This window comes from Monodelphis domestica, chromosome 5 (assembly GCF_027887165.1).
Source record: "Monodelphis domestica isolate mMonDom1 chromosome 5, mMonDom1.pri, whole genome shotgun sequence".
NCBI lineage: Eukaryota > Metazoa > Chordata > Mammalia > Didelphimorphia > Didelphidae > Monodelphis > Monodelphis domestica.
The window spans coordinates 39,050,299-39,063,998 of NC_077231.1; the positions used below are offsets into that span (position 1 = coordinate 39,050,299).

Below are 13,700 nucleotides of genomic sequence, written 5' to 3' on the forward strand. Positions count from 1 at the left end.
TTTCTTTTGCTTAGCCCTCTCCTTCCCTCACACTCTTCCCCTATTAAAAAAGAAAAACAACCCCAAAGGCTTCTTTTGAGGAGAGCAACACCAGCCCTGTGTACTGAAAAGAGCTCTGCAGTCAGTCAACATGCATTTATTAAGCTCCTACTACAAATGAGTCTGTGCTGTGGACCCAAAGAAAGCCAAAAACAGTTCCTGCTCTCAAAAAGCTTATAGTTCAAATTGGTGGTGGTGGTGGTGGTGGGGTACAGTATGCAAACTGAAGTGAAATAAAACTAGGTCCCTGATCAATTGGTTAAATCAATAAGCCTACTTTTTCTTGTAGCAAGCAAGCATCAGGAATGTGCTTTCTCAGGGGAAAGTCAGAAGCAACATATGGTCAATTCGCCCCAGAGGATGACTCTTTAAAGAAGGGATAAATCTAGTATAGGATAAGATAGACCATGGAATGTCCTGTCCTCCCCAGCTAATGGCACATCTGGCTTCAGTACGATAAGGCATGCTTGCCCTGGTCATTCTGCCCCAGTCACTAAGGCTACATCTCACTCATGGTATGATTTAAAGCGATATATCATTTTATACATTGTATAAGCTTGTTTAACCTTTTGCATGTATGTAACCCTATAAAAACTGTTTGCAAATTCAGTTCCGGGCAGCTTTCATTAAGAAAGTCTGTCCTAGCCAGTAGGTACATTTATTAATCAGTAGATTAATAAATAAATATTGGTTCCATTAATTTTAATTTCTGGGTGTCCCGACTCGCTTTATGAAGTACCCCACTTCAAAACAACTATCTACAAACGAGCCATCTTCAGAAAAAAAGAGATAATCCCGGAGGGAAGGCACTAAATATGAAGACTGGAAAAGATTTCTTGTAGAAGGCTGACACCTGAAGCATTTTCCGAATAGTCAAAGGAGATCTGGATTGGAATCTCAGCCATGCTGCTTGAAACCTGTGGTTTCGAGCATAGTCTCAGGGGCCAACTTTTCCAACGGCAAGGTGGAGAGAGATGTGAAGGGTAGATGCTCTCTAAGGTTGCTTCCCGGGATGTCTGCGGGGGAGGGTTCTACGAATTTCCTTCAATGCAACTGATTTGTGGGAACTAGCTTTCATCTCATAAAGTTGGAAGGAAGTTAACTGGCGTAGACTGGGCACCCAGTAAATCACTTGGGTCCCACAGCCAGGAAGCGTCTGAGCAAGATCCGGACTGAGGTCTTCCTCATCCCCAAACCAACGATACCCCGCAGCGGCATAATCTGAGATCGGCCGCTAGGCTGAATGTGGCGTTACTACAGAGCCGCTCACAGAACGCCAGGGGTCTCCCGCGTTCAGGCGTCGGCTCCAACCTTTGCCCATGCGCAAGAGCGAGAGGGGTGATGGAGAGAGAGAGAGGGTGGGGTCTGGAGCTTCTCTCCCGGCGTACCCCGGGCGCGAGAGGAAGCGGGTCGCGCCGAGCATTGTGGGAAGGGGCTCTTGAGAGTCGGTGCCTGTGTTACGAGTCTAGTGTCGTCGCCGCCGTCTGCGGACCGGGAGTAGCCGGGGGCTGGTGACAACGCGGGGCACGTTGGCACTGAGGCTAGAAGCGGCCTGAGGCCCTGGGTGAGGGCATCCTGAAGGGGAGGAGGGAGGAGCACGTATGTTGACGGAGGTGGGGTGGCGGCGGTGGCCATGGGGTCTCCCGGGTAGCGGAGCTTTCCGCTGGGGGCGGGGCTTCCAGGAGGCGGGGCGTTCATGGAAACTTGTCTTTTGAGTGAGACCCCGCGGTGGGAGCTGACGGAGTGGGTCGGTGGAAGAGCTTTCGGTTACCAGAACTGTCACCTACCTCCCTGGCCCCCAAATTTGGGGGTTTAATTTGAGCAAATGGCTGCGGGAACGGGGTGGGGGCAAGATTAAGGAACGCTCCTGATTTTGGCTCTCCACCTTGTAGTGCGAAACCTCTAGAACCTGGAGGACTTGGATGCATTCCAGTCCCTGCCCCCACACCCCCTTACTTGTTTATTAAGTCGCCAAGAGGATGTCGTGTGTTTGATCGCTCTACCTAGAGACCTGAGTTAAGAAACTAAACACATTTTCACAGGCTGTCCCCATGTCTGGAACACTCTCCTTCACTAACACTTCGAGTTAGAGCCAAAATTTCACCCTCTAAGAAACTTTTCCGAATTCCCCTTAATGTTTTTGCCTCCACTTGGTTGATTATTTCCAGGTTGTACATAAATTGTTGGCATGTTGTGACCCCCATTAGACTGTGAGCTCTTCTTTTTCTTTTTTTGTCCCCAGCACTTATCACTAAGCCTGGCATAAAAATCCTTTTTTTTTTTTTTTCAATACTGCATATTGGTTCCAAGGCAGAAGAGTGGTAAGGGTGAAGCAATAGGCGTGAAATGACTTGCCCAGAGTCCCACAACCAGGAAGTGTCTGAGGTCAAATTTGAACCTAGGACCTCCCATCTCTAGGCTTGGTCCTCAATCCACTGAGCTGTCCCACACAAATTCTTAGTAAATGCTATTAACTTCTTAGGTCTATGACCTTGGGCAGATCACTTAACTCAGCCATATTTTACTACCTCCATAATAGTACTTTTAGGGTTTTAAGGAGAAAATAAATAAATTTAGCTATTGGATTAACTATTAAATAAGCTAGCTGTTGGACAACTTAAATGTCACAGGACAACTCAACCTCACTGAATGGTCATTTTTCTAAACAATAAAATTAAGGACTGGGGGGCAGCTGGGTAGCTTAGTGGATTGAGAGTCAGGAGAATCAATACACAGTATTGATTCCAAGATGGAAGGTAAGGGTTTAAAAAAAAATTAAGGATTGGACTATAACCCTTAATATCCACAAATTTCCATGTTTTCATGTAGTAATTTACTGAAAATAGATGAATGGATTAGGAAGCAAGATCTCCAAATTAGGCATTAGTATAATACGAGTTTTATACCTGGGTATTCTAAAAGTACTATAAAAGCAGAAGAATTATATTTTGATTCTACTCATGGTCATAGTATCTTAGATCTATATTTGGAAGGGACCTTAGAGGTCAACTCTCATTTTTTCAGATGAAGAAACAGACCTAGGTAGAAGAGACTTCACCAGGGTTGTGTTAAAAGTCTAAATTTGAATTCAGGTTGTCCCCCTCTAAAGCCAACTCTTTTTCCTCGGGAATTTTTTTCTTTAGCTTTGTTTTTCCTCTGTGGCATTTACTAGGTGGGTGGTTGAGAGAAAGAGAGAGAGTGAGTGAGAGAGTGTGTGTGTGTGTGTGTGTAGCTTTGCTTTTGGAGTCCTAAAGTCTTCCTTTGGAACCTTATTATGGCATGGAGATGACACTGGATTCTCAAAACATATGCTACCTGAGGTAAGCTGTCAAAATGGAAAAGCTTTGAGTTAGAGGCATAGCTGCCTCTAGCAAAATCCAGCCTTGAGGAGGTTGGCCACTAGAAGATGAATGTTTTTGGCCACAAAGTTCATGAAGAGTGCCTTTTAAGGTAAAAAGGAGTTATGATCTGAGCTATCACAGGGAATAAATATCCATATTGAAGAAATAATGAGTCTTTTAAAAACCTTTTTGTTTAAACCCTTACTTTTTATTCTAAGACAAATGAGTAGTAAGGACTGTTCAGTTGGAGTTAAATGACTTGCCCAGTATCACATAGGTAGGAAGTGTTGGAAGTCAAATTTGAATCCATACCTCCTGACTCCAGGGCTAGTGTTGTCTGCTGAGCTGCCCAAAATAATGGTTCTTTAAAGGAAGTGTACCTGTTTTTGCAAATATTCTAGCTATTTTTGGGAAATAACCCATTCTAAACAAAGGCCCACTGTCAACTTTAAAATATATAAAAAATAAGCACCTTTCTAGTAATTATCTTAAATGAATTGAAATGAACTAGGAATGTCAGAAGCAACTAAAGAAATAATATGACATATTGAGATAGGAGGATGAGACTAACTTACTACAATGTGCTGCATGTTCCTATAAGAAGCTTTTATGCATTCTTTTTTCATTCATAGATGAACTGGACTATACAATCTTATTTCCTTACTAAAATATTTTATTTGGTATCCTGATTTGTGAAACCCATTAAGTATATGCTGTTTAATGTTTTATTTCATTTGTTTCTCCTATTTTTATTCCTTGATCACATCTAAAATAGTTGGAAGAATCACTAATTTTCTGTTCTTATAAGAATATTTCCAATTTAGGAAAATTAATAATACATTTAAAAGAAATTCTAATGGAGGTTAATGTTTCTAAAACTTTGCAGATCATAATGACTTCAGCAAGCAAAGCAGTTGAGTTGCAGTTACAGATGAAGCATAATGCTGAGGAACTACAAGACTTTGTGAAGGATTTAGAAAGCTGGGAAAAAGACATTAAACAAATGGATTTGGAATTGAGAAATCAAAATGGTGTTTCAGGAGAGGTAAGTTGGGAGTTTTTAATTTACCACTTAGCAAACTAAAAATAAAATCCAAACAACTTATTATTTTTGTATTTTGTATTTTTGGAGTTGCAAAACTGAAGTAAATTGCTATACTATTAAATTTTCTTCTTTTTTAGAAATCCTATTATTTTTTACTTATTCGTTTTGAAAAATAATTTTAATGAATAACTAGAATTACAATGATTAGTATGTATTATAATCTAAAAGTAAATTAGTCCCTTAATACATAATTAAATAGTTGAGCCTTATCAAGTAGATTATTTTCATAGGAAAATACTTAAATATCTCATAGCACTACACTGATTTTATTAAATATTTGCATCTTTTTTAAAGTTATTTTTTATTCTAACCTTAAATATGAAATTAAATGGGCATTTCCATATGCATAGTATTTATGTGTAGCTCATTTTCTTTTTTAAAAATATGAGAAATTCAACCTATAACTTTTGGAGCTATCCTACTTGTCTATCATTCTTTCTGACTTCCATTCTTTTTAGTGCATTTTAAAAAATGCTTCAATAGCTTTTTTTCTTCCCTTTTTGGAGGCTTTCCTATCCATAGCCCCTTTTTCTTTCCCACTTCCCCTGCCCAATTGAAAATAAAAACAAAGTCCTTTTAGCATATATGTGGTTAAGAAAAACAAATTCCCATATTGTTTGTGAGCAAAAATATTCTACATTTTGAGTCCATATTTCTCTCTAGATAGCATTAATTATTGGTTCTCTGGAATCTTGGTGAGTCATTGAATTGATCAGAATTCTAAGTCTTTCAAAATAATGTTTACCTCTCTCTTTTATTTATTTATTTATTCATTTATTTACTTATTTTTAATTAAAACCCTTACCTTCCATCTTGGAGTCAATACTGTGTTTTGGCTCCAAGGCAGAAGAGTGGTAAGGGCTAGGCAATGGGGGTCAAGTGACTTGCCCAGGGTCACACAGCTGGGAAGTGTCTGAGGCCAGATTTGAACCTACGACCTCCCATCTCTAGGGCTGGTTCTCAATCCACTGAGCCACCCAGCTGCCCCTATGTTTACCTCTCTTAAAGAAGTACACTTAAACTTATTTATGTCTAAGAAAAGATTTTTATATGGGGAGAAGATAAAACATGAAAACAGATTATACTATTCCTTGAGAACCTTGTATTGCTGCAGAACCCATATAATAACAGTGCAATGTTTGATATTTTAGTCTATTGTTTCAAATTGATTTAAATTTGGAACTGATGATCAAACTAGTTAAATTTGAATCTGCTTATCATAAGTTTGGCCCAATGTGACTGATTTCTCTGCCACAGCAATCATAGTCTGTCTACTGAAGTGAGTTGTAAATAGTCTTAATATCCACAGTGATGAAATCATAAATATTTGAAGTATTTAAATGGAAGTTTAACTTGAGCACAGATAATCATTACAAATTATAGGTGCATTCAGTTGATGGCTGTAAGCATTTTTTTTCTTGAAAATGTCATGTTATCAATAATCTTTCAGTTGTTGATAGTTAAAAGTAAGAAAATACAGCACTTTAAAAAATGTTTTTCTGACCTACATGAACTGATGCAGAGTGAAAGAAACAGACCCAGGAGAACATTATATATAATAACACATTATGGGTCAATCAAATGTAATTGACTTTGCTACTAAAATAAATGCAAAGATCCAAGACAATTCTGAGGGACTTATGCGAAAGAATGCTATACACATCTAGAGAAAGATCTGTGGGAATAGAAATCCAAAAGAAAACATATAATTATCACTCGTTTATATGGGTATATGATTTGAGGTTTTTGTTTTAAGAGATTATTTTAAAAAGTGAATAATATGGAAATAGGGTTTGAGTGATAATATATGTATAACACAGTGAAATTGCTTGTCAACTCCAGGAAGGGGGAGAGAGACAACAAGAATCATGTAACCATGGGGAAAATTTTTTAAATTAAATTTTAAAAAATGGTTTTCTTCCTAGAACTTATTTCCTGTTCGAAATAAAAATTTTAAGAAAAAGAAGAAAAACAAAACAAAAGTGCCTTCTGAAAAAACCACAGAAGAAAACAAAAAAAATAGGATAAAATCCTATGATTATGAAGCATGGGGAAAACTTGATGTGGTAAGTTGCTTTAGTTCTGCCCTTTGATATACAAATGCAGATTTACTCATGGATTATCAGCAATCTTTAATCAGATTTTTTAAAAAAAGCTACAAAAATTTCCATGTAGTTTTTCTTTATTATAGTTTTTTTTATGGTACAATAAAATCTCAACTCAGAACCCCAAATAGCCAGGTTTCTTTTTTCCCTCTTTGATCCACTTTTAAGAAGGCAGTAGATGATAGCAAATCTAGTGAATGCCAGGGATTTATTTACAAATCAACTCAATGTGTACTTTGGAAATCAGCATCTATTTTCCTCAGTTTCTCATATTCATTTTATATGTAGAGGACTATACAAAGAGGATTGTTGGATTGAGACCCTCATTTTAAAAAGATTTTGACTAATATGAAATAAAAAGATGTCGGTTTTCCCTTAATATAATTAATTTAAAATTTTTATTAATCTAAACAGCACACAATGACTTCATCTTAACCTCTTTGACTGTCTTGTGACATTTATTTTAAGAAGTAACAAAATCTTCAAACAATTCTGATGTATGCAGTATCAAAAGTGTTCTACTTTGTCTACATTTTGAATAACTTTGTCTTAAAAATGATTGAGGCAAAATCATTATCTAGTTCCCTAAACTTACCCCTCCTCCTACCACTTTTATTCTTGTTGAGGACACCACGTTTCTTGTTCAGTTGTTTAATTATCTGATTCCTTGACCTCAATTGAATTTCTCTTAGGAGAGATAATGGAGTGGTTTGCCATTTCTTTCTCCAGTTCATTTTGCGATGAGGAAGCCAAGGCAAACAGGGTTAAGTGACTTGGCCAAGATCACATAACTAATAAGTACCTGAGGCCAGATTTGAACTCAGGAAGATGAGTGTTCCTGACTCTGTGCGTGGCAGTCTATTCTCTGTGCCACCAATTCTTCCAGTTGTCCAGGTTTATAACCCAAGAGTTATTCTTGAGTCTATTCTCACTCACCCTTTTATCCAATTACTTGCCAAATCTTGTTTATTTTCCTCAATATCCTTCCTCTTTTTTGAGTTCACATCATAATCATCTTAGTCCAGGTCTTTATCACCTCTAACTTGGACTATTGAGATAATCTCTTGCTTGGTCTGTCTTGCAGCTAATGTTTTTCTTTTCTATTCCATCTTTCATGTAGTCTTCAAATTGACATTCCAAAAACATAAGTCTGACCCTCTCATTCCTGCTATAGAAACATCATTCTCTCCTGTTTTAGAATAAAATATAAATTCCTCTGTTTGACATTTAAAGCCTTTAATTTTATCTTTCCAAGTTAATTACCTATTCCTCCTTTAATATTATTTCATGTTCCTGACCTGTTTGCTGTTCTCCATATATAATATTCAATCTCCCATTTCTGTGCCTTTGCACCCACTATCTCCCTATTTCTAGAATGCCTTTTCTTGCCTCACTGCTTGGAACCCCTAACTCCTTTCATGGCTAAATTCAAATGGCTGTTTCTTTCAAGGGGCTTTGCCTGTTGTCCTGTTCCCCTCCCCCCCATCACTATATATATGTGTGTGTGTGTGTTTTATATCTTTTATTTACCTGTAAACATATTCCCTTAAATAGAATTCAAATTCCTTTAGAGCAAGGACAGTTTTGACTTTTGTATTATTTCCAGCTACTGGCACATAGTAATTGCTTGCTTGTTGATGGATAGAAAATGAAAAGATGTTTTGAGTTTCAACAGTGCTTTGTAGGAAATTGGTAATTTTTAAAGTTGTTATTGTCTCCAAGAATCATCATTGCTCCTTAAGCACAAGTGGTACTCTCAATGTCTTATTCTGTTGTTATTTTCAAAATTTCTAAAAATTAAGCAAGATTTCTTAAAAAAGAATGCCATTCTCCATTTCCAAAGTGGCCTCATAAGAGAATATAGCTAGTTTTTCTAGGATCCCTAAAAGTGTGGGCTTCTGGCCTTCTATATGCCAATAAACAACCACAGTTTAGTATATAATGTGACTACTACCTTCCTTTTATTTTCTGAATTAGACTATTGTTTGTTATTCTTAATGAAATACAAGTGTTGTGATATGAAATAGTTGCTCTTAAGAAATCCTTCCTTGCCAGGAAGTAACCTACTAAGCTCAAATTCTCTAAGAGAGGCTTTCAGTTTAACTTTTTATTTTCTTTTTTTACTTTATAGTCTTTTCCCCAGCACTTTTTCTATATAACACCCTTTCTCAAAAAACATTTTCCTTCTTGTTTGTTCTGTAGGTTATTTTCCAATAAATAATGACTATTCTGTGTAGAAAAATGATAGTATTACAAAATACTTTTATCTAATTTTATTTTTTCTAATCTAATCCCTTTTATCAAATAAGGTTGGAAAATTAAGGTGAGGTAATGATGGTACATTGTCTTATTTGGTTTTCAGTCTTGGGATCTTTAAGAACTATTTAAGATAGACGAAATCAAGGAATATATAAAATCAGATGGATAGCTAGGTGGCTTAGTGGTGGAGTACCATGTCAAGAGGACTGGGATTCAAATGTGACCTCAGATACTTCCTAGCTTTGTGACCCTGGACAAGTCATTTAATCCCAGTTGCATAGCCTATGCCATTCTTCTGCTTTAGAACCGATACTTACTATCAATTATAAGACAGAAAATAAGAATTTATTTTTATTTTATTTATATGTATGACATATATATGATTTACTTTGGGTTAAATATTTGGCGATATTGCAATATAGAAAACAGAATATTGGCTTCATCTCAATACTTATAAGATACTGTACACTCCCAAGTTTCCCAGGTACATAATTTTAATTGCTATAACTTTAATCAGTTTTTGTGAGTAAGCATTCATTGTACATTTTCTTATTGTTCATTTATATACTAATCTGTCACAAGACAATTGTGCAAATTTGGATCATGATTACATTCTGGCCTTCTTTTCTACATACCTGACTGAGATTACATGTTGAAGAAATGAACCAAAGAAACTTAAATCTAATGTTAAAAACATGCATTCTAGGCATTTCAGTCAACAATTAAAACCAGACATTGGATAGAAGACTTAAGTGATAGCCCAACAAAAACATTATGTGTATGTGTATGTGTATGTGTACATATACACACATCTGTTATAACATAATTTTGAATAAATAAGACAAATCATTTAGTTAATTCTACATCCTACATATCAGATATTTTAACAAGACTCCTTAAACAAAAACTAGCTTTACTTTAGTGTGCTACTTGTGTTTGATTAGCATTAATCAGTTTTTGATTTTTGAAGAACCCCCCTCCCATATCTACATGCCTACCTTGGCCAGTATAATATGAGGTCAGTTTCATTTTACGTGATCAGACAACTAGTAAATGTTAATCATGATTTGAATTCATTTCTCTTCGGATTCCAAATTTTGACTCTTCTTCACTGATTTTGACTTTTTTTTTTCTGTTGCAAATTTTAGTTAATATAGCACTTTTGTAGTATCCCTAATTTGTTGCATGTTGTTTTCTCAAGTCTTCTGAGTGCACAATTATTGGTATACAGCAGTTCTGGAATTATGATTGCAGGGAATTTGACTAATCTAACTTGCTGTACCATGCCGTGCTATGCTATGGTTTGAATGTTCTATCATTCCAACATATTTAATGTTTTTCTTTAAATTTTAAATAGTTAAATTTTAAATAGTTTTATGTTATGAACATCTCCTATTTATCCTATATGATCTTAGGACACAATACTGGAAGAGCTTGATAAAGAAGATAGTACTCATGATTCAGTATCAGCAGAATCAGAATCAGAAGAAGATGGAATTCATATAGATTCACAAAAGGCTCTTGCTGAGAAAGAAAAGGTACCACATTAGATGTGAAAGAGATCTTAGAAGTCTCCCAACTTCCTTATTTTAGAGATAAGGAAACTAGAACATAGAAGTCAAATGATTAGCCCAAAGTCACATTGGTAGTAAGTGACAGAGCTGGAATTTGAATCTATGCTATTTTGCTCTATAAACCCAGAAGTGTTTTTATTGTACCACACTCACCTTTAGCATTCCCTCTCCCCTCCACCTAATCCCTCATAAAGGTATGATATTCTATCTTTTAGGAATTGTTTCATTATGGCATTGTTTTGTGATTTCTTTCTGTTGCAAGGAACTTGTGCCATTGGTGCCATGAGGACAAGGTTTTTCAACCTGGGGCTAAAGTATTAAAAAACTTTTTGATAACTATATTTTAATACAATTGGTTTGCTTTGTGAACCTGTGCATTTTATGCATTTAAAAAACATTTTCAGAAAGGCTGGTTTCCCTAAATGACAATAAGGATCCATAATTCTTTAGCTGAGGTGTGGAGGACCACATATCATCGGGATTATGATTCTAGGTAGAATAGCCCTAGGTAGAATAGTAGATCTAGGTGGAATAGTAGATCAACTGGGACCCTGTGAAAATCACAGAAAATCTTGGTTGAAGCAAACAGAATATTTTGTCCATATTAAACTTTTATTTTGATACCTTTCTCTTCCTTGTCCAGTACATCATGTCTCTCTGGGCCCTTCTTGTTTATTAAAAGGGGAACCTGTCTATTTTTCTACCAGGGCCTGTAAAGGTGAAATTTAATGGTTGGACAATAATTTTATGAAATTATGTGGTGCCAATATTATAGCTTGAGTTAGAAATTTATTTACAAGTATTTATAAATAGAGAGGAAACAATAAAGAAGAGAAATGTGAGGGTATAGAGAAGTTATCTATCCTATCAACCTAAATGTTTTGCCTTGAGTCTGCTTAATTCAGGCAGAGATAAATTAGCTCTCAACCAGGAAGGTGGCTTATGGGTGGCCTCCTCCTAGACGGAAACTAGGAAAGTAGTCAGCCTTTCACTCACCCAACAAAGTAGTCCAGGAGTCAGAGTCTAAATTGAAGCCAAGCTCCATGCCCACAATCCAATCTGCAATCTCCAGCAAAGCTCCCTCCAAGACTTTCCCTAGTTAGAAGACTACCTCCAGAAGACAATCTCTTCAGACTATCTTCTCAAAGACCATCTGCTCTGAAGGAGTTCAGTCTTGCTTTTATGGTGTAAGGGGTAAATTTAGGTAAATTTACTTCTTGTCTCCTCCCCTCTTCACAGGGACCAATCACACTTTTCAAATTGTCCAGCATTGCCCAGAGGGCAGTGTGTGTGGGATTGACGTCTCACCTTCTGACCTTCTGATGGTCAATTTCTCATCAAAAAGATTCCTTTTCCTGATTGAACAATTTCTGAGGGTGTGAACTCTTGTGTGAACTCTTAAAAGAAGCTTAAAAGTTTGACTGAATGAGTTTAAAAAAGGGTGGAGCTCTCTAAGTATCTTGCTGGCTTTTCACCTAGCACTAAGTAAGGTGTTCAATCTTTTGTTGATTCAATTTAAAAGGTAGACAAAGGAGAATTAATCCTTTCTTCAGTCTAGTGAGGTATAACCAAAGTGTCAATTCGAACTAAGAGTTGGAAAGTTGGAAAGAGAATAAAAGATTCCCTTTTCACAAGTGTAAATTCAGAATAGACAAAGAGAACCAAGAATTCCTTTTCACAATCCCCTCTGATTCTTTAGGAGACTAGTCTCCCCAATGAATTATTTTACATAATCAGAAACTACAATAGTTAAGAGATGAGAAGGAAATGAAAGAAAAAGAGAGAGCAAACCAATGTTTGCTAGGTGAATTCACAGTAAGCCAATTAGGGGGCAGTCCCCTTTGGCATAAGAATTTACATTCAGAATAAATATGTTCAACCTCCCACAGTTCAATCAATCATGCTCCAAAGTTCATGCTGGATCTTCTGATGCTGTGGGGGTTTTTCAGGCTTCTTTATGGTGTCTTCTTCAAATAGTTTATTAAGTTTTGGATTTTTTTCTTATAATTATATAATCTCTATGACAGTTATGCAGTACCCCTAGAGGAGGGTGTTGCAATCCCTTTGATAATTATACAGACTCTGGGAACAGCTTGGGTTATGGTAAGAAAAGAGTTATAGTAATACTTACTTGAGTTTGCAAAACAGCATCTTTTTTTTTTTTCATTTCTTCCAGCCTTGATGATGGTATTTAATGTGAGAAAGATGTTTGTAGATGTACCAACAAAAAAAATGTTACTGTGGAATTGTGCTCCATTATCATGAAAATTGACCAATGTTATGCTTTTTCAGGGAAATAAATACTTTAAACAAGGAAAATATGATGAAGCAATTGACTGTTACACAAAAGGCATGGCTGCAGATCCATATAATCCAGTTTTACCAACAAACAGAGCATCAGCTTTCTTTAGAATGAAAAAGTAAGGTAGATTTGTATGCTTACACATGTATCATTTTGTTTTATATTGTACTTGTACAAATTGTTAATATTTGTGCATGTACTGTTTCTCTTTTCATTATATTGTAACCTGCATGAGAGCAGGGACTGTTTTCCTTTTTACCTCTCCTACTGTGCTAATAATAAGTACAAGTGCTTGGCAAGGGTTATTTAATAATTGAATGTATAAAGGGAGTCTGTTTTACTATTATGGGTAAGCATCTTGAAGATTTTTTTCTTGTATTGAATTTTACTTATAACTTCATTTTAAATATTTTGTATATTATATGTAGTTGGCTACATATAGCCATATATGTACATACCCAAATAATATATAAAATGTTTAAAATGATGTTACAAGTTTAAAAAAAGAACTCTTTTGTCCTCATTTAGTTTAAATCTAAAATATTACTTCCTGAAAGTCATGTATTCAAAAAACAAATCCATATAAATATCTTTAAATGTTGAAGTGAACAACAGGCAATATGGAATACTGGAGTTGGGATCAGGACCTGGGTTCAACTCCTAGCTTTGCCCTACTTTGTGTGTATGTGGCCATGGAGTAGTCATTTAACTTCTTTGGGCCTCGCTTCCCTCATTTTTAAAATGAGAACAGTTGAATTAGCTAAGCTTATAAGGTTCTGCCAGGCTCTAAATCTATGGTCTTAAGTCTGTGTGATTGGTTTCTACAACAACAGCATGTTCCTCTATATTACCCTATAAAGTAGGAAAAACAACATAAATAGCATTATTGAATTTTAGTCATTGTATTAATTGTATTCAAGGTATTCATACCTTAATTTTGACATACATGTTCCCTAGAGGATTTTTTGGAACTTG

At 36.0% G+C, this 13,700-nt stretch overlaps 1 protein-coding gene across 3 annotated transcripts in view; it reads left to right on the forward strand.

The window, feature by feature from the left end:
- Positions 1 to 1,400: 1,400 nt before the first annotated feature.
- The window catches only part of RPAP3 (RNA polymerase II associated protein 3), a 57,050-nt gene continuing 44,750 nt past the window's right edge, over positions 1,401 to 13,700 (forward strand). The window contains exons 1-5 of one of the 3 annotated variants that reach the window (XM_056798387.1): positions 1,401 to 1,652; positions 4,267 to 4,425; positions 6,411 to 6,551; positions 10,265 to 10,387; positions 12,716 to 12,843. In XM_056798387.1, the coding sequence (XP_056654365.1) occupies positions 1,641 to 1,652; positions 4,267 to 4,425; positions 6,411 to 6,551; positions 10,265 to 10,387; positions 12,716 to 12,843 (563 nt within the window). In that variant the 5' untranslated portion in view covers positions 1,401 to 1,640. The remainder of the gene's footprint in view (positions 1,653 to 4,266; positions 4,426 to 6,410; positions 6,552 to 10,264; positions 10,388 to 12,715; positions 12,844 to 13,700) is intronic. The other 2 variants (XM_056798389.1, XM_056798388.1) reach the window with 2 other exon arrangements.